Source organism: Diabrotica undecimpunctata, chromosome 3, assembly GCF_040954645.1.
Source record: "Diabrotica undecimpunctata isolate CICGRU chromosome 3, icDiaUnde3, whole genome shotgun sequence".
In the NCBI taxonomy this organism is placed as follows: domain Eukaryota; kingdom Metazoa; phylum Arthropoda; class Insecta; order Coleoptera; family Chrysomelidae; genus Diabrotica; species Diabrotica undecimpunctata.
The window spans coordinates 127,949,837-127,972,008 of NC_092805.1; the positions used below are offsets into that span (position 1 = coordinate 127,949,837).

Sequence of the window (22,172 nt, forward strand, 5' to 3'; positions counted from 1 at the left end):
GTGAAAATTTAATTTTGTATTTATTGTCATAAAAATATTTTAAATATGCCGAGATATATCGAGAAAGAACAAAGACTAATATTAAAATTATTAAATTATTTTCAATTAGAAAAAGAGGGATTCTTCTTCTTCCATTCATTTACTTGGCCTTAGCTACCAGGACTATCCGGCCAGGATCTGTGTATTTATACTGAATGTTACACAGTATAAATAAAAAATAAAAAGAGGGATTACGATCCTGCAACTGTCAAATTTAACTAAAATGACATGCAATAATTCTCGACATTCTTAAAATCATATATTATGTCAAAAGTAGTGACGCACTGAAAGAAGGGTTTGGGACAGACTGTACGCGCATCACGTTCGCGCAGACGGAATCAGCCATGTTTTAGTCGGAACCAGTGTTGTTCAGTGACTTTTTATCTGGTGTGCATAGAAAAATTAACCCGGTTTAATTTATTTACGGCAACTATAGACATAATATGCACTATTTTATTCGTACTTTTAGTTGAAGAATAGATTAAATTATTTCAAATGTACTAAATTATTAATCTCTAAAAAATTAAATTACAGTTCTGTCGTAGCTTGTCACAAATTTCTCAATTCGAGTCTATGTTTCCGTCTAAAATATGGCGATCGCGTGCTGACAAACTTCAAAGGCGGCATCTGAGAGTGGGCATTCTGATTGTTATTTATTCTGTGATTATGCTTAAATATATGTTCAAAATTAGCGAAATCTAAAATATGCTGTGACAAAGTCATCCCTTACGAATTCTTCTTTAGTAAAGTAATACCACAAAATAATAAACAATCAGTATGCCCACTCTCAGATGCCGCCTTTGAAGTTTGTCAGCAGGCGATCGCCATATTTTAAACAGAAACATAGACTTGAATTGAGAAATTTGTGACAAGCTACCAGAACTGTAATTTAAATTTTTAGAGAATGATAATTTAGTACATTTGAAATAATTTAATCTATTCCTCAACTAAAAGTACGAATAAAATAGTGCATATTATGTCTATAATTGCCGTAAATAAATTAAACCTGGTTAATTTTTCTATGCACACAAGATGAAATGTCATTGAAAAGCACTGGTTCTGACTAAAACATGGCTGATTCCGTCTGCGCGAACGAGATACGCGTACTTGTTTTTTCAAGCAGATTGGGCATTCTGATTGTTTATTATTCTGTGTCAATAATAAAATTTTGCTTAAAACTGCCGAAATGTCAAGATTATTTAAAATTTGAAATCAACTTTCACTTAAATTTGCCTTAACAATGACGTTTTAGTAATGACAACCAAAATGACATAACCTCCACGAAAAGTAATTTTGGTTATGCGATGCGAATATCCATTTCCTCAAAAATGTTTATGGAGTTTCAAGGGACATAACCTCCAATAGTGTTGTAAATAACTACAAAGTAGTGATGTGGTGTTTGAGAAAATGTTCCTACAATTAATGAACAAGTATATTTTTATTAATTTAGGGTAGTAAACAACTTAAATTATTCGATATGGCTGTTAGCAGTTGGATGCTCAGGCATCAGAACAGATACAATAGGTCAAGTAAGTTCATTCTAAAAAAAAGTAACAAAATTTTTTAATTTGGTTTGAATTATAGCAAGGCATAACAAACAGGAAGATGTGCTGGCACAGTTGCAAAGTTTAGGTAAGTACATATTACTCACTTCCTAATTAATCTTGTAACCATTTTTTGCAAATACAAAAATAGTAGGAACCCTCAGCTCTGGAATGAGGAAGTAACTTTTAAAATTTTATGTGGGATTTTACTAGATTCTTACGAAATTTATAGGTTTCTCTGTTAGAATTTTAGAAAATTAGATCTTGTAAACAAGGTCATGTTATAATTAAAACTTATTTTGCACAGATATATAAAAACAAACAATACAATACAGTTCTTTATTTAAGTTTTATTTATTAAAGAGAAGCATACTACTTTCTTTCTTATTTTGGTGCAATTGTAAATAAATAAATAACAGTGTTACTGAATATAGTTATTCATTCAAACTTGTCCTAAATAAACTTAGTATTTTAATTACTCATATAAGTAATTAGTGTAAAGCAAAAAATTTCATTATCTGTTGTTAATAAAAAATTTATTCATTTCTTAAATACTATCTACTATTACTGAGTTTATTTTTATTGTTTTTTATTCTTTTATGAGGTTTTGTTTAATATCTCCTGTAAGCACTGTATAGGTGTATTAGATCTTTTGTTGATTACTTCTGCTTTATAACATTATTTATTTAAAATATTATTGTAGAGGATTTTGATTCTTCATCTTTAGCAATATTTTAACATCTGCTACTGATTATATGTTTCTCATTGTAACTGCTAATATTTTCTTTTATAATATTTGTTAATATACTAGATTCACTGATCCCAGTCCCAACTGTCTAATAAATTTAGTAGTTCATTTATTGCTACACTGAACAATTTTTTTTCTTTAACTGTAAGTGGCTGGAAATTATTCATAGCCAATATTAATTGTACCTTAAAGTAAACAATTATTCACATGCAGTTTATCAATAAAATAAAACTGCATCAATTAAAACAAAACACTAAATGTTGTTTTTTGAATTTTTTAAATTATTTTTACAAATAATTAAAGTATTTACAAATAAAAAGTTTTTTATCAAAATTAATGAATATACAGTCCCATTATTCATGATTATTCTTCTTTTTTTTTTTCAATTTTCATGTAAACAAGTCTACAACAGTAATATTATTTCAGCTATTAATTGGGTGTGGTAGGAATTTTTGTGTTGTATGTTTCCCACAATGATTCTGTCAAATTATTCTCAAGCTGAGTAAACCAACTATATCAGTGCATATGTTTTAGAAAATATTCTTATATTTTGTTTACTGATATGAGTCCCAACTATCTAGTAACTTTAGTAATTGTTTTTTTGCTATGTTGGTTAAATTTTAAACAACTGGAAGAAACCATGCCCATAACCAATATTACATAATAATTGTAACTTAAAATAAATGATTCCCATTTAAATTATTTGTAGTTAACAATGTAAAACTGAATTTATTAAAATAAAGTTTAAATTATTTATTTTTTTAATAATTGTTTATAGACTAATATTTACAAATGGAAACTTCGTGAAAATTAATTAATATACACTCCCATTATTCATAATTATTTTTTTTTAATGAAAGCTGAGCAAATTATTCTCACACTCAGCAAAAGGACTAAATGCATGTGTATAAAAAAGTAGCATTTGTGAGAAAGCTTAATAGTCTTTTCCCCTTTTGGGGGGTGGGGGAGGAAACAGAAAGCATCCATTTACCAAGAATCTATATGCCATAGAAAAAAACAAGAAAATGTAGCTGAGATAATTTAGAATAAAAATGTTTCTTAGTACTTTTTCTGTAGAATGAATTGTTCTCTCACAAACAACACTTGAAGTTACCAGTGATTTTTAATGTCATTTAAGCACATGAAATCTTTTGAGTAAAATTTGTATTAACTCTACAGCAAAAATTAGATCTTTTGATTGAAGTATCCTAGCTACAAAAATCAAAATGCGTCTTAAAGTTGAAGAGTGCAGCTTTCATATGAACTTTTTGCATTTTGCCACAAAGAAAACATTTCACGCAATTTTTTCCCATTTTTTTCAGTTCTCATGAGATTAATAAAATTTATCACTTCCATTGACTGGTCACTGTGAAATTTGCATTTTTAATGCTAATCTTTAAAAACTATAACATGCAATTTCGATTTTGTGTTTTGGCAACAAATATGAGGCATTGCCTAAAAACGCTGAATTTAAACTTTCACATTATAGTGCAAGCAAACACTCCTGACCATGGAGCTGCGCGAAGGCGGAGTCACAATTCACGTAAAGGTGGAAAGGTTCTATTGTAAACCAAATTTCGTCTACTGCGCCGTGGTCAGGAGTGCTTGCACTATCTCTACAAATGATCTCATGTTACGGGAAATGCCTCCACAAAGACGAAGTTCTTAAACGTTTTAGATCGTTTGTAATGAGAAAGTTTATTTAACGTTTTTTAGTGATATTTCAAATGCCACATATTTGTTGTTAAAACTCAAAATCGAAATTTCCTGCTATAGGTTTTGAAGATTGGGCTCTAACAATGGTCATCCCATAGTGACCAGTCAATGGAAGTGATAAATTTTATTAATCTCATAAAAATTGAAAAAAATGGGAAAAAATCGTGCAACATTTATTTAACCGCCTTTTAGAAACTGACTTAATCTGTTTCAAAAAGCAAAAATTACATACGAAAGCTGCACTCTTTACCTTTAAAATGCATTTTCATTTTTGTCAATAGAACACTCTGATCAAAATATATCGACTTTTTACCACCGACTTGATACAAATTTTATTTAAAAAATTGATTTCGCACACTTAACACATTCAAAATCGTCGAATCGTCGTTGTTTCTGAGAAAACTGCTCATTCTACAGAAAAAGTTTTTTTGGGGTGCCAAAATTTATGCTTATTCATATACTTTTTGCTTTTTGAGTTTTTAGATTTTAACCAAAATATTTTACTAAATATTAAAATCTATTTTGTGCACATGTGTTGTATCCAAAGATAGATTTAGTGTTCTTCGCTGATTAGCATTATTCATGTTATTTTGTTAGTATGGCTCTTTGTAAGCAGTCTTGGTAAGGTACTTACGAGGATACATAAGGAATGCGAGAATTTTTCTCAATCTATTGAAGATGGTTCCATTTAATCCAATATTTATCTGTCTGACTGCTTATTCCAAGGGAATATTAAACAGGAGGCACGCTAGCGCGTCTCCATGTCTTAGACCATTATTAATATCAAAAAATATAGTTTTCTTCTTGAATTGGTGTGTATTACTATATTATATTCTAGTGACTTTTTCCTAAATCCAATGGAAGAACTTAAAAGACACTATTATCACAAATAAGTAAATATGAACTCAATCAAAAATGCCAGAAAAAGAAAACAAAGTAGATGACTGATGAAATACTTTAATTAATGGAAAACAGAAAGGTCATTAAAATTGTAGACAAAACAAGATATGCGAATAATTAAAAAAAAAAAGATTTTAGAGAAATGATATGAAACAAGAGAAATGATGATTGGCTAACTTCTACTTTCATTGCAATCTTTAAGAAAAACAACACTAAATAATGTAAAGATTAGATCCTAGCATAAGTAACACACAGTTCGGATTTTGCAATGGATTGGGAACTAGGGAGGCTTTATTCTGTTTAAATGTATTAACGCAACACTGCTGGACGTGAAGAAAGTTGTGTATGCCTGCTTTATACGTTATGAAAAAGCGTTTGACAGAGTGATGCATGACCAACTCATGACAATTTTGAAATAAAAGCAAATAAACAATCAATATAAAGAATAATATAACACTTATATTATAATCAGACAGCACACATAAAAATAGATAACACCCAATCAGATAACACATCAAAATTAAAAGAGAGGTACAGCAAGGTTTCATTCTCTCTCCATTACTATTTAACTTGTATTCGTAACTTATTATGCAAGAGGTACTTAACAACGAAACTGCTGGCGTTGTAGTAACCGGAAACCCTATTAATAAGTTGAGTATGCAGATGACACTGTGTTAATGGCGGAGAATAATGAAGATTTGCAGAGAATTATCTAAAAAGTTTATACAGCAAGTTTACATTATTTATTATTTACTATTTTTATTGGGAATAAGCCACAATTTGACTTTAAAATAAGTTTATTTTTTGACATTTCGATTTTCTCTTATTTTGATTTATATTGTATTTTGAGAACGATTTCCGTGGAAGTCGAAACGTCAAAATAAACTTATTTTAAAGTAAAACTGTGGCGTATTCCCAATTCTTTTTCTTCTTTTGGCATGATAATCCTGGTTGGATCTTTGCCTGTCTGGCTATGTCATTCCATTCAGATCTCTCTTGGGCCCTTTTCCTCCATTGTCTTATATTCATGGTTTTCAGGTCGTCTTTCACGTCATCCAACCATCTCGTCCTGGGCCTTCCTTTTTTCCGCCTTTCTACCGGCTTCCACTAACATCTTCTTTGTCGTTTTCGTGTCTTCTTGTCCCTGAACATGTCCCAGCCGTGGCAGTCTTTGACTTTTCACAAATCATACAATGTCATACCCTTCATTCAGTTCATTAACCTTGTTGTTTCTCCTGATTCTCCATGTGCCGTCTTCCTCTTGCACCGGGCCATATACTTTTCTCAGTATCTTTCTCTCGAATGTCTTGAGTTGGGCTTCCTCTTTTTTCGTCATTACCCAGGTTTCACAACCATAGGTTACTACGGGTCTAATCAAAGTTCTGTAGATTGTCATTTTGGTTCTTTTGTCTAATAATTTCGATTTCATCAATCTTTTATGTACTTACGGAATTCTTCTGATTGATTTCTGTGCCCAGATATGTGAAGGCATCCACACGTTCAGTAGTATAGTTATTGCTAAATTATTTTCATTCTCAGGTGTTCTTTTGATGGTCATGTACTTAGTTTTTGTTTCGTTTATTTTAAGCCCTCTTTTTTGTGCTTCAGGATCAATTTTCTTGAACGTTTCCATTAGTTGTGTCTTGCTTCTACTAATAATGGCGAGATCGTCTGCATATGCCATAATTTGTACTGTTTTGTTGTTTATATGACCGGTTACATTGGTTTTTCCAATGACTTTCAAGAACTAGGTTGAACAGCATGGTTGAAAGTGCGTCTCCCTGTCTAACCCCCATGTTGATGCCAAACAGGGGAGACAGTTCTTCATCTACTCTAACTGCGGCTTTTGAACCCTGTAACGTCATTTTTATGAGGCTGATATAGTGTTTTGGTATACCTAGTTTTCGGAGGTCTTCCAGCATTTTGTCTCTTTTCACAGTATCAAAAGCTTGTTTAAAGTCTATATACATATTATATAGTTCTATGTTGTATTCATAAGCTTTCTCTTGTATTGTTCCAAGTATGAATATGTTGTCTGTAGTGGCTCTATTTGGTCTGAATCCATTTTGATAATCACCAATTATATTTTTTGAGTATTCTTCTAATGCCAGAAAGGATTTTGTATAAGACCAACTGCCCATTCCTCTGGCGTTTGGTCCTTGGTCCATACCAACTTTATCAGGTAATGGATTCTTCCCCAGAGGTCGGGTCCTCCATATTTCAACAATTCTGCCGAAACTCCGTCCGTTCCTGGTGCTTTACTGTTTTTTAGTTTCTTTATTATTTGAACTACTTCTTCATAACTTGGATTTTCAATGTGCTGCTCCTCCGTAAAATATATTGTCTCGTTTTGATCCTTTCCATTGTCTGCAAGGCTAATTCCCAATAAAAATAGTAAATAATGAGAACTTGCTTTATAAACTTTTTAGATAATTCTCTGCAAATCTTCATTCTCTGCCATTAACGCATATCCCAAGTTATTAATAGGGATTCCGGATACTACAACACCAGAAGTTTCGTTGTCCAGTACCTTTTGCATAATAAGTTCCGAGTACAAGTTAAATAGTAATGGAGAGAGAATGCAACCTTGCTGTATCTCTTCTTTAATTTTGATATGCTCTGATTGGGTGTCATCTATTTTTATGTGCGCTTTCTGGTTATAGTATAATTTTTGTATTATTCATATTCCAAATAATAATAGTAAATTGTATTAACCCATTCAATGCTGACGGTTTTTGAAACACATTCCAAATAGCCTATCATGTTTTTTTATTAATAATAACTAGAAAACTTCCCTATCTATTGTGAAAAATATACATAGGTAAATGCAGTAAAAGGTTTTTCTTTATTTTATTTTTGATGATCATTGGTGCGTCATGAGCAGACCGAACCAAATTGTTTTGCGGTATGCTCATGTCGCACTGGTGCGTTGTTCATATTTATTCTAAATAAAAGTATTTTCATGAAGAAGATGTCTCTAGAAACAAAGGTTTTATTTTTAGTAAAGTTTATTACACGGACATGTTGAACAGTGATGTTGATTTTTTGTTGGATAATACGTTGTTGCCATTTTTTCTTCAAAATATTTAAGTGGAGGACGAATTTTGTACAGCCGGTTATAACCTTTACTCCGATTATTACAGAAATGTAATATCTTAAAATTAACACGAATCTGTCACAGCTCATGTACTGTGTAAAACATGGTAACCCAAAAAGCCATTGAGTTCTTCAATGATCTCTAAGAACATCACCTACTGTGTTGTGGTAGTTCTTGTGTGTAAAACGAGACCTATGAATGTTAATAATTCTTCTTTTGTAAGTTGTTTCCAACGATTTATTCATGAATTTTCAAAGCAACTTTGGGAAAGATGCAGTCTTCTGTATATTGGTTTGCTTCTGTGACAATAAGTTCTAAAAAATGATCATCAACAATAACCTTAAATAATCATAGGGACTAGAATAAGTATCAAAATTGTTCTTCACTAAACGAGACCTCCTTGGTAAAATTAAATAGCAATTAAATAAAATTAAGTAAAAGCTATACTTGTAAAAAGGTTGCTACACCGTTTCTGCTTCATTTCCGATGTAAAATCCCATAAGAATATGCTGAGGTTAATTCTGCTCATTTTTTGAGCGTTTTGTGGTGGGGGTAGAATAATTCGTCGGATTGTGACGTATGATATATCATTGGAAAGAAGAGGGGATAGCGAATATGTTAAGAAAGAAAAAACACACTTTGCTGTATTGCCAAAAGGGCATTACATCATATCTCATTTGTTATCGGTCCAATTGGAGCGTGTGATGCGAGTTACAGTACAATGACCGCTACCATCCAGTAAGTTCCACCACGTGGATTCCAACACGGGGCTACCGCTTGAACATTCTGGACTAAATTGCGACGTATTGAACAGCAAGATCAGCAATTAATAAATTATAAAAACACCATGTTAAAATCAATATTTTTCAGTCTGATTTAAATTATTATTGTTGTTACTAAAATCTTTGTAAGTCGAAATAAAAGTTTTAATTGTGAAGTTCAGTTTTTAAAAAAGTGTTTTTCCCAAGAACATTCATAATTGGCGCAGAGTCAGTACGGAAGTGGAAGAGTCTTTATAGATCCTCGTCACTTTTAAGTGTTTGTCCACTGTTCCAAGAACCAGCCCCAGGGAAACCGTCTGCAGAGTTCACCCGAGGGAATTAGAGAATTAGAATTTAGAAGAAGCCTTCAGGAGCAAAGGAATGCACATCGGCATCGTCTTTATCCTGTAAGCGATTTTATTATTACTTAGAATTAAGAAGATTAGATTTTGAAAGAATTTTTAATAAATCAGACTCCTCTGAGTCCTTAGATTGAATCAGAGCTAAATTAGAAGATAAATAAAACAAAGATTTGAATAGATTAACACAAAGATTAAAGTAATTTAAAAATATCTCCTCTAAGTCCTTAGATTGACTTTAGAGTCAGATTTAGACAAAATTGAATAGCTTAATAAATACTATATATTAATAAACATAGAGATTAATAGATAGAAAAAAAAGTAGATTAAGATTTATATATTTATATATTGATTATTGAAAATTACTATACCAATTTGACTATTGACTATATATTATATTGAAAATTTTTAAAATATGGCAGTTCCACAATTTGACGTTAAAAATTTATGCATTCTTCCAAATTTTGACGGAAATCCAAATGAATTACATGAATTTATTAAAGTTTCTACAATACTTCTAAACCATTATTATGACAGACTTAATGCAGCTAATATACAAAACAAATTTTTGCTTCATGGTATTATCAGTAAATTAACAGGTAGAGCCAAGGAAGTTATATCTGTATATGGATGCGAAAGTTGGGACGAAATAAAAAACGCATTAATTCAAAATTTTGGAGACCAGAGAGACGAAAATTCGCTTACAAGGGATCTAGTAAATTTAAGACAAGGCTCAACAGAATCTATTATGCATTTTTATGAAAAAATCATGGGACTTTTAAGCTGTATTAATAATTACCTAGAATTACATACGATAAATGCCGATATTAAAAGGAGCAAACAAGAATTTTTCCGTCAACAAGCTCTTACAACATTCTTAGCAGGCCTACGAGAACCAATGGGCTCTGTTATTAGAGCAATGAGACCAGGAAGTTTAGCCACGGCAATACAGTACGTACAGGAAGAAAATAATGTTCGATATCTTCAAAAAAATCAAATAAGTCAACCTTCAACATCAGGAAGAAGCGAAAATTATCAAGAACGCCGACCTCAGAGACAGCAGATGCCTGTACAGATCCAGAAACCATTGTACCAACAGACAAATTTTGCACCTCCACGATGGCAGCAACCAATGAGACAATTCTACCCGCAGAATCAGTTTCAGCAACCACATCGGCAACAAAACTTCGATCAATTTAGACAAAATTTAAACCCTCCAGCATTCAGGACCCAGAACTAGTTAAATGTATGGGCACCCAAACCTGGACAGTCAAAACAGTCTAAACCAACACCTATGAGTGGAATATCAGAAACCACAACCAGAGGCCGTCCAAATTTTACACCAAATTACCGAGCACAGCCAAAATTCACCGTAGAAGAACTTTACAATATACAATGCCACGGAGATGAGCAAGAAGAGAATGCCAACTACAATGATTACTACGAACCTGATTACGACAATTTTCTACAAGATACATATGAAAATCAACCAACCGAGTACGAAGAAAACGTAAATTTTCGAGAGGACCCACCAGAAGCAATCGGAACGTAATTGAACTTCATTCATTTCCCGACAAGAAGGAGCTACCCTACATCGAAATCTCTAAGCCTTCTTTACGACTTTTAATCGATACAGGATCCACAAAGTCATTTCTTAATCCAGAAATAGCTTCTTCATATTTTCCAAGTTACATAAAACATGAACCCTTTGTCGTCACATCAATTTTTCAAAACTATTCCCAAAAATATTGTGCCGAAATTCCTTCATTTTCAGAATTTAATTCTGACAGCAAAATGAAATTTTACCTCTTTAAGTTTCACAAAACTTTCGATGGTCTTATTGGCCTCGACAATCTAAAACTCTTCGAAGCCCAATTAAACTTCCCTAAATCGCTTCTAGTTACAAAAGATTCTACAATCCCCATTAAATATTACGAAACAAATAAAACACAATTTTATTCCATTCATTTGGAAGCAAATTCTATTAGCCAAGTGAAAATTCCTGTCAAAGAAGAAAAAGGAACCATCATTATTCCTACCCAAAAAGTACAAGGCGTCGTAGTACGAGAAGCCCTTACTAACGCCGAGAACCACCTCGCCTGGACCGAAATTGCCAACTTCACGTCAGAACCCATTCATCTTTCTCTTATGGAACCACTCGAAAGCAATAAAATAGACATTCAAGATTTCCATATATATTCCATGGAAACAACCCCCGGACCAGACTACAGACAAGATATCGACGACTTAATTAAAACCGAACATCTTAACGAGGAGGAAGAGGAACAAGTTCGCCACCTATGCCGAAAATTCTCCGATATATTTCACCAACCAGACACTCCTCTCAGCTTTACTAACGAAGTTAAACACCACATCAGAACCAAGGATGAAGAGCCTGTATATACGAAATCATACCGGTATCCGTATGTGCACAAGGAAGAAGTAAAGAAACAAATCTCTTCAATGTTAGAGCAAGGGATCATTCGACCAAGTCAATCGCCATGGTCCTCGCCTATTTGGGTCGTGGCAAAGAAACCAGATTCATCCGGTAAAATAAAGTGGAGAATAGTAGTAGATTATAGAAAGGTCAACGAGAAGACAATTGACGACCGATACAGAATTCCTCACATTAGCGATATTTTGGACAAATTGGGAAGATGTCAATATTTTACGACCCTCGACTTAGCAAGCGGATTTCACCAAATCGAGATGGCTGAAGAAGACATTCCCAAAACAGCATTTAATGTGGAAAATGGACACTATGAATATTTAAGAATGCCTTTTGGACTTAAGAACGCTCCGTCCACGTTCCAACGTATGATGGACAACGTATTGAAGGGACTTCAAGGAGAAATATGCCTCGTCTATATGGACGACGTAATAGTATATTCAACATCACTACAGGAACACATAGTAAATCTCACAAAAGTATTTCAACGACTAAGAGAAGCCCGACTAAAAATCCAAGTCGACAAATGCGAATTCTTAAAAAAACAAGTTAATTTTCTAGGACACGTAGTCACACAAGAAGGCATAAAACCGAATCCAGCGAAAATTGAAGCAATAGAAAAATATCCAATACCGAAAACAGTGAAAGAAATAAGAGGATTTCTTGGACTACTGGGATATTACAGGAAGTTTATTCGAGACTTCGCAAAAATCACAAAACCTCTAACAAGATGCTTAAAAAAGGATGCAAAGATCGAACATACACCCGAATTCGTAGAATGCTTTGAAACGTGCAGGAAATTATTAATGAATGAGCCGTTATTGCAATATCCAGATTTTTCCAAACCGTTTAACCTCACAACAGATGCCAGTAACTTCGCTATCGGTGCAGTACTTTCTCAAGGACCAGTTAGCAGTGATAAACCAATTGCCTTTGCTTCCAGGACACTAAATGAAACCGAAACCAAGTACTCCACAATAGAAAAGGAAATGTTAGCAATGGTGTGGGCAACTAAGTATTTTCGACCTTACCTATTTGGAAGAAAATTTAAAATACTTTCAGACCACCGTCCTTTGCAATATCTATTCTCCCTAAAGGAACCCAACTCCAAACTAGTACGTTGGAGATTAAAATTAGAAGAATTTGACTACGAAGTAATTTACAAAAAAGGCAAAGCTAATACAAATGCGGACGCACTCTCTCGAATCGAAATACACACAAAGGAAACTAAGGACATCGATTCACAAATTAAGGAAGTCTTTGATGATTTAGTAGACATGGAAGACGATGGATGGTCAACGACTAATAATCCAGATGCAGATCGAATAATCGACGAGATTGTAGAAGAAAAAGCAACAGAATTAATTCCAGCAAACATCCCAGAAGATATTGTTGAAAACGAAGATCAAAACATGGACGAAGACGGAAATGAAACAATACATACAGCAGTAGAAAACCCAATTCTTGGTATACCTATTTCGGAAAAACCACTTAACTTCTACAATAACCAAATTATAGTCAAAATCGTCAACTACAATCCACGACCTCCAGCAATTATACAAACCTTTCCGAATAAAAGACGTTATCATATCCAGCTGTCGAAAGATCAGTTAAAAGCTGATACCATAAAAATTTTTAAGGAACATCTCAACCCGAAAAAGAAGTATGCAATTTTATTTGAAGCAGAAGAAGAAATTTTTGCAGAAATTTGCGAAATTATCAGGAAAACTTTTAAACACAACGCATATGACTTAGTAAAGTGCAATCTTTTATTGGAAGATGTTAACCTAGAAGAACAACAAAAAGAGATTATAAAAAACTATCACGAAGGAAAAACGAACCATAGAGGAATAGCTGAAACAGAAAGTCAAATAAGGAAACGATATTACTGGCCTAATATGAAGAAGGACATAGAAGATATCATAAACTTTTGCGATATATGTCAAGAAAATAAATACGACAGACTTCCTCCCAAACCAAAATTTATGGTTACACCAACTCCCACTAAACCACTGGAAATAGTTCACATTGATTTATTCCAGGCTGATGGACAGAAGTTTCTAACCATAATAGACGCATTTTCGAAATATGGAGTATACCCAATAAATGGAGGAAATGCAATCAATGTACTCAACGCCCTACTGATTTTTATAACACATCATGGACTCCCAACAATGATAGTAGCCGATAATGGTACGGAATTTAAAAATGGAGTAATACAAGAATTTGTCGACTCTCATAAAATCTCAATCCACTATACAACACCAGAGAATCCGCAATCCAACGGGATGATTGAGAGATTTCATTCTACGTTAATCGAACATCTTCGAATCCTAAGGAACACCAAAGCAAAGCTCTCGATAAACGAACAAATGCTATACGCTATAATTGGGTACAATAATTCCATACATTCAGCAACGAAGTTAAGACCCATCGACATATTAAACGGACATATCGACGCAAAAGATCCCTTTGACGTTGACATACAGAAAGTAATACTGAACAATTATATCCAAAATCATAGAGAGATAACAAAGGAATTATACAAGGAAGTAAACCAGCAAATACAAGAGAATAAAAATAAAGTCATTGAAAATAGAAATAAATCGAGACAAGACCCTATTACGTATAAACCAAGTACAAAAATCTACACACGGAAAACAGTTACCAGAAATAAATTACTTCCGCGATATTCCGCAAAACATATAAAAAGAAATAACGAAGTGACTGTAAAAACATCAAAAACTACAGTTCACAAGAAAAACATAAAACACCAACCTAAATCAAAAACTAATTCTGAACCTTTCCCACAGGATCACCCTGACGACGGGAGAGGAAGTGAAGATCAAGGACTTGAAAGACAACCCAGGAATAATTCCCCTCAACCTGGGACAAGCAAAGATTCATACTAGTACACACGATTTTATACACCTTTTCAAACTACTACCAATAAAGGAAGAATTAGACAGAATTGAAACCCAGTACGTTGCAGTGACCACAGCAATTCAAAATGGACTTAGCCATCCGTATTTTAGCAGTTTACAAAATTTCGACCAAGCTCTTAGATATCAATTAAAATCAGCTCAAGAAAAATTCTCAACAATTTACCCCTATAGCAGAACAGAAAGAGGGTTAATTAATGGAATAGGAAGCATTATCAAAGCAATTTCTGGAAATCTAGATCAAGATGACGCAGAAAAATACAACAATGCTATAGAAACCTTACAGACGAATCAGGAAAATCTTATAAATCATCTTAATCGTCACATTAGCTTGAACAAGAAGATTATAAAAGAGTTCAACGAAACTATCACATTACTAACACATAACCAAGAAATAATAGCAGAAGAAGTAAATAATATCAGCACGAATCTCAATACATTCATTTTTGACTTCAATCATTATTTGCAAGCAAGGAATGTTCTGGACCAATTAAATTTGACCCTTCAAATTATACTCCAGTTACTTAATGACTTAGAAGAAGCCATTACCTTTTCTCGTGTAAACACTCTCCATAACAGTGTGATCAAGAAAGACGAAATAAAATGGATCATCAATAAAATGCTAGAACACCACAAGGCAGACCAACTTGTGTACATCGAAGAAGAGGACATCCTAAAGTACTACGACATCATCAAAGTAGATGCCTATTATTCAAACCGTACTATTATATTTATCCTTCATTTTCCTGTCCTACACCCTGATTCCTTTACTTATTATCATTTATTTCCTATACCTACCGCAAATTCTACTACAATCATTCCTCCGGAACCATATCTCCTCATAAACGAAAAATCCTTTCAATATTTGGAAGAACCATGTGCCCGAATCGACACAAGATATCTTTGCCAAGAGCAAACAATACTAGAAGCAACGAAAACTGATGACTGTATCAAACAAATCCTGCAGTTGAGCACCCAAGAAGCTTCTTGCCAATACACCCCCGTCCAAACTCGAGATGTCATCATTCAAAGATTATCAGACGCCCACTATATAGGAATATTCCCCGAATCAACCAAAATTACAACTCGATGTTCTACAACAAAAATTTTGGGCCTAAAAGGAACTTATCTCATCAATCTTCCGCCCAGATGCGAATTCAAAACCCCAATCCAGAGTTACATAAATTCAAGGACAACCATCCCAGAGCAACCGCTAATGCTTCCCAAAATAAGGACCATAGATATTCAAACAGCGATTAAATTCAAACCATTAAGGATAGATCACATCCCCTTAGACAAACTGCATGAACTCTCTAAGGAAGAGGAACATCTAGAGACAATTAACCCGAAATTATGGAACCATAGCCATAACCATTTTTGGATGACTCCTTTATATATCTTTATTACAATAATCTGCCTCTATATATGTTACAGGTATAAAACAAACAACAAAAAACCCAACTCTAGCGACGAAACTCCAGAAGAGGCCAACTCAACAGTTCTGTTCGTCCCTCACAAAACTTCTTCAGGGGATGGAGTAGTTACAGTACAATGACCGCTACCATCCAGTAAGTTCCACCACGTGGATTCCAACACGGGGCTACCGCTTGAACATTCTGGACTAAATTGCGACGTATTGAACAGCAAGATCAGCAATTAATAAATTATAAAAACACCATGTTAAAATCAATATTTTTCAGTCTGATTTAAATTATTATTGTTGTTACTAAAATCTTTGTAAGTCGAAATAAAAGTTTTAATTGTGAAGTTCAGTTTTTAAAAAAGTGTTTTTCCCAAGAACATTCATAATTTGCGTTAAATGAAAGAGAAGGAGATAACGAATATAATAAGATAGAAAAAACAAACAAAGCGACTACCAAAATGGCACTACACAGTCTCTTCATTATTAATGAACATATAGTTACATATGTGATGTCATAGGGCACTATGGATTAAAATAGTTTAAATAAAAGACACATTTTGATTTAATGACTTAAAGAAGGCTTCTGGCTGAGTACAAAAGATACAACTGAACGAATCCTAACATGAGACATAGCAAATGAAAAGGGAGGAAATAACGAATATATTAAGTAAGAAAAAACAAACAAGGCGACTATCAAAAGGGCACTCCACAGTATCTTCATTATTAATTAGCGTATAGCGACATACGACATATCATAGGGTACTATAGATAAAAATAGATTTACTAAACTTTCCTTTAAGAGCGTAGGCGCAAAATTTCGGGCCAATGCTTTTTAAATGCATTCATTTTTTTTCAAATCCTGAGAAAACTAATAAGTATTTTTGAAAAATTTAAATGCAGAATGAAGGAATACATTATTACTGAGGGCCGAAAGTACCTGAAAACTTCTATAATGTTTATTTTAATAAGTTACAGGGGTGAAAAAAAAAAAGAGAAAATTTAGTGTGATTTTTAATTTCAAATATCTCATTTAAAAAAACTTTTTGTTTATTCTAAGGGACTTTCGGCCCTCAGAAATAATGTAATCTTTCATTCGGCGTTTATTTTTTTTTTAAATATTTGTTAGTTTTCTTAGGATTCGAAAAAAATGAATGCATTTAAAAAGCATTGGCCAGAAATTTTGCGCCTACGTATTATTCGACATATTCTGTGATCAATAGTCTTGAAGTCAATTTCGCTGTGTTTAATCCTGCTGCTCACAATAAATCCGGTACCAGAGATTCTAATAAATAAAAATATGTGTTACTAATTGTATAATGTATTATTTTATTTATTATGTATAATGATTTGAAATTATGGTAAATGGAAAAATTCGCAACCAAATCGTTAGAATTTTTTCGGGTCCTTCGATACTTTATTGTATCGGTTTATTTAAATAATTTGATTATTTCAGGACCTCAAGGAAGCTGCGCAAAGCTTTTGGAGAAAATATGCGATCAGACCGTCAAAGAAGAGATACTCTTCAGCTACCTAAATGCATTTGTGAAGTTAACGTTAAAATGTGGAGACGACTTTGAGTACAGCGTTGAAGAAATATTGATCTGGTAAGTTATATTGTTATTACGAAATAAAATACGTAAAACAAAACTATATTTTATTTCATAAATATATCAAAACGGTAGTTAACAAAAAGAGAATTTTAGACCCGGCGGATCTGTTTTGAGGTGGATGTAAGAGGTGGCATTCTGATTTTTGTAGAAAAAGTTGTGTGATAACATCAGTAGTAGTAATTGACTTATCCTTCCCATCAAATAGGTCGGGAATATGAATAAAAAACTATTTGATGATTACTACAAACATCGTTTTTTGTTTTTACTTTCCTTGTTTATAACTTTAAAACAATCCATTTTGGAGCAAAGTCGTACTGAAATAAAATAGTAATAATTGAATTTTCTATAAAATACAACTGGTTAAAAATATTTTAATCTATTACTTTTGCTGCAAAATAGCAAAAAATACAAAAAAGTAGGGAAACAAGCCTTTTCTTATTTAATGTTTTTAAACCACCTAGATTCCACTTAGGGAATTCATAATTCGCGTAGAAAATCTTAATAATATAATAAAATTGTCCACCAAATTTCATTAAAATCGATTTAATAGATTTCACATAATAATTTTGCGATCTAATTTTTTTTAAATGCAGTTCTTTAAAATCTTTCACAATAAAAACTAGATAATATAGAGCAGCGGTGCTCAAAAGGTCGATCGCCAAAGTTTTTGAAGTCGATCGCGATTCACGGAGAAAATACGGGGATTGTCCTGACTCACCACACGTGCATGATCGAAATAATTATGATGCTATGTTTTTTTCTTTGCAATTTGACGAGTCAACCGATATGACTGATACCGCCCAGCTGTGTATTTTCATTCGGATGGTATTTTCTGACATGTTGGCCAAACCTCTGAAAGGAAAAACTCGCGGAGAAGATATATACAACATTTTTATAAATTTTATGAAACAATACGAGCTACCGACTTACAAACTCGTGTGTATTACAACAGATGGTGCACCATCCATGACTGGCGTTAACAATGGATTTGTTGCATTATGTCGAGCTAACGATGAATTTCCATCGTTTTTTTTTTTCATTTTATTGCATCATTTACCAGCAAGTTTTGTGTTCCAAAATTTTAAATATAGACGACATCATGAAAATGACAACAAAAATTGTGAATTCAATTAGAGCGCGAAGCTTGCAACGAAGTCTTTTTAAAGCGCAATTGGAAGCTATCGACTCTGTAGAACACACTGATTTACTTCTGCATACAGGTGTGAGGTGGTTGAGCCGTGGAAAATTTTTAGATAGGTTCCAGAAGCTAGTTCCCGAAATAATTTCTTTTTTAGAAGAACGAGGGGACGACACTCATCTATTTCAAAACGAAAAATGGCTCAGTGATCTGGCTTTCCTAACAGATTTAAAAAATCATTTGAGTCTCCTTAATTTTGAACTACAAGGTAAAAATAAAACAATTATCGATATGATAAGCGCAATACATTCTTTTGTCAACAAATTGAAATTATTAATTAAACAAATTAGCAGAAAGGATTAAAACAACTTTCCATTGTTGAAAAAAAAAGGGTAGCCGCTCATTTGAATTATGTTTATTACGAGACGGCTGCAAGCACTTCATAGCGAGTTTGAAAGACGCTTCGCTGATTTTAAAAAACTGACAGCTATTGTAACATTCATGTCTAATCCATTTTCTTGTCAAGACGTAGAAAAAATAGCCACTGAAATATCCGTTACGTTCAATATGGAGATTATTTCCGTCCAAAATGAGGTACTGAAAATAATTTCGGATACACACCTTAAATCCAGAGCGACCGATACGAAATTTTGAGACAAGTAGCTCTGCAGCTCGCAGCATTATTTGGATCAACATACTTGTGTGAGTCTGCATTTTCCCAAATGAAGATAGTGAAATCAAAATATCCTAATCGGCTAACTGACTAACATCTCTCTTCATGCTTGCGTTTGGCCCTCGGTAATTACGTTCCATCATATGAAATACTTGTGGATGACATGCAGTGCCATGCATCAACATCCAAATAAAATTAATATGAAAAACATGACTTTAATTATCTCGCTGTAGTTACAACTTTTTATCAACTAGAAATGTGCAATAAATTTTTTTATTTTCAAAATGTTTTTTTACTATGCTTTCTTTTTAAACCAGGAGGAGTAAACTAAAGAGACAGATTCACACCCAAGAAAGTCACTATAAAAGTTACCAAATACATCTTCTTTTTTGCTTGATCATATCGGCCTTCGACGGTAATCCAAAAATATATAGTCGCTAAAGAGTTCTAAAAACAACTGTTTCTTTATAAAAGCAGACAAAAAAATTAAAAGAATAACGCAGAAAACACAAAAAATCGCCGATATAACTTAATTAACCTATGAAATGCCATTAGTGTCAAAATTTCGTAACAGTGGAGTAAACTTGCCTGAGGTTGGACCAATTACAAACAAACATTGCGGCGCGGTAAATTTGAATTATTCCTCCTGGTTTAAAAACAGGGTATAGCAGTCGATCTCCGGACGCTTGCAGTTTATGGGGTAGATCCCATGCAGTATAAGTCTGAGCACCACTGATATAGAGGTTTGCCAATTTTTTACATATAAAAAGCACTCAACCTATCTAACGTACTTTACTTATAGAATTAAAATCGGATTATTTAAGCGGCCTCAGGAATGCTTTAAGATTATAAACAATTTTTTGGCTTACAATAAAATAGAATATCTCGTTGTAACTATGTCGGTAACTATTAGTTTAAATTAAATTCAGAAAACGGAGTTGGAAAGGACTCGACAAGACGAAAAAAATATGTTCGTTCTTCGGCTTCCAGAGCTTCTTTTTTTAATCCTATGTTAGTCGAATATAGACACCTAAATAACGCATTACCAAATCTCAAAGACGCTTTAGTTTTGTTATAAATAAATGAATTTATTTATAAAAAAATAAAACCACATTTTTTCCTATGTTCTAGACTTTTTTTTTTCAGAAAAACTTACCAAACGTATAGAGGAAAGTGGCCTAATGTTAGATACATTTTTTTCAACCGCTACTTTTTACAAAAAAATTCTTCTAATTTTGTTTTGTTCTTAGTAATTTATTGGTATAACAATCTATTATGTTCTGGTAGGATTGAAATAACTAGATACCTGTGAAAGATAATAAAATGTTAATAAAAAAAAACCCGATTTCGAAAGTTTACAAAATAGTCGCCTAATATTGAATAGGGTTTCCGATATTAGGGAAAAGCTTGTTTCATGTACATATACAATGTAAACAACATATTTGATATTTTGGTGATTACAAACTATCAATTTTATTTCAGTAAATGATATTTATTATTCTGAAAGGTACAAAAATAATTAATACAAGTTAATACTGACTATCCATCTATACAAAATTTGCAAATTAAATTAATGTTGCCTTCAGCTCCACCGCAAGCTTCATGACACCATATGTAGCATTTGGAGCAACCTATCCATTGTTGTCCAGCTTTGTCGGAAGAAAAAAATTCAAGGCAGTATATTTATGCATTCCACATCTTCTTCTTGGTCCATATCGTCTTCAGAATCAACAAACGGTATCTTTTGCTCAGACTCTGATAAATCTGAAGAAACGACTTGTTTTCCTTTTGTTTTTGGATTTCATTTTTTGCTTGGATTCTTTGCGTAAATTAGTATCAATACTTACAAATAAATAAATTTATTTATAACAAAACTAAAGCATCTTTGGGATTTGGTAACGCGTTATTTAGGTGACTGTATTCGAGTTACCTCTTCTACTTCTTCAGCCTTAAGTAATCCAACTTTGGACATAGGCCTCCCCCAAATCAATCCAGTGTTTTCTATTTTGCGCCACTTGCTTCCAGTTGTGTTCTCCGATCTTCTTAATATCATCAGCCCATCTCATTTGTGGTCTTCCTGTGCTTCTCTTTCCTAACCATGGTCTTCATTGTTGTATTTCGTGGTTCCATCTTTTATCCTTTAGTCGGGCATTGTGTCCTGCGAAGCTCCATTTTAATTTGGCAGCATGTTCTCGTGCGTCTTTTACTTTGGTTTTGCTTCTAATCCATTGGTTTGTTTTTTGTCTATAAGTCTCACCCCGAGCATTGATCTTTCCATCGCTCTTTGTGCTTTTACTATTTTATCCATATATTAGGCTTGGTTAGTGTCACACGTCTGTGAACCATACGCGAGTATAGGGAGGATACACTGATCGTAAATTTTGGTTTTCAAGTATTGTTCTATTTTAGTGCTTTTCAAGATCCAACTCAGTTTTCCAAATCCTGTCCATGCTAACCTTAATCTTCTGGTAATTTCGGCAATTTGATTTTCTTTGTTAACTTTCATTATCTGTCCCAGGTAGATGTATTCGCTTACTGTTTCTAAATTTATGTCGTTCAACGTTATTTCTCTAATGTTCGGTGTATTTGTCATTATTTTTGTTTTTTCCAAGTTCACCTTAAGACCTACTTTTTCCGAAGCTTGAAATAGTTGCGTCATCATGGTCTGTAGTTCTTCGAAACTTGTAGCGAATATTACAATGTCATCAGCGTATCTCAAATGACTCAGTTTTCTTCCATTAACATTTATTCCTTTATCTACCCAGTTAATGTC

At 33.2% G+C, this 22,172-nt stretch overlaps 1 protein-coding gene across 1 annotated transcript in view; it reads left to right on the forward strand.

The window, feature by feature from the left end:
• The first annotated feature begins 1,307 nt into the window (after positions 1–1,307).
• rictor (rapamycin-insensitive companion of Tor) overlaps positions 1,308–22,172 on the forward strand; it is a 91,000-nt gene continuing 70,135 nt past the window's right edge. The window contains exons 1-3 of the mRNA XM_072526910.1: positions 1,308–1,568; positions 1,624–1,671; positions 17,432–17,582. Coding sequence (XP_072383011.1) covers positions 1,517–1,568; positions 1,624–1,671; positions 17,432–17,582 — 251 coding nt within the window. The 5' untranslated portion in view covers positions 1,308–1,516. The remainder of the gene's footprint in view (positions 1,569–1,623; positions 1,672–17,431; positions 17,583–22,172) is intronic.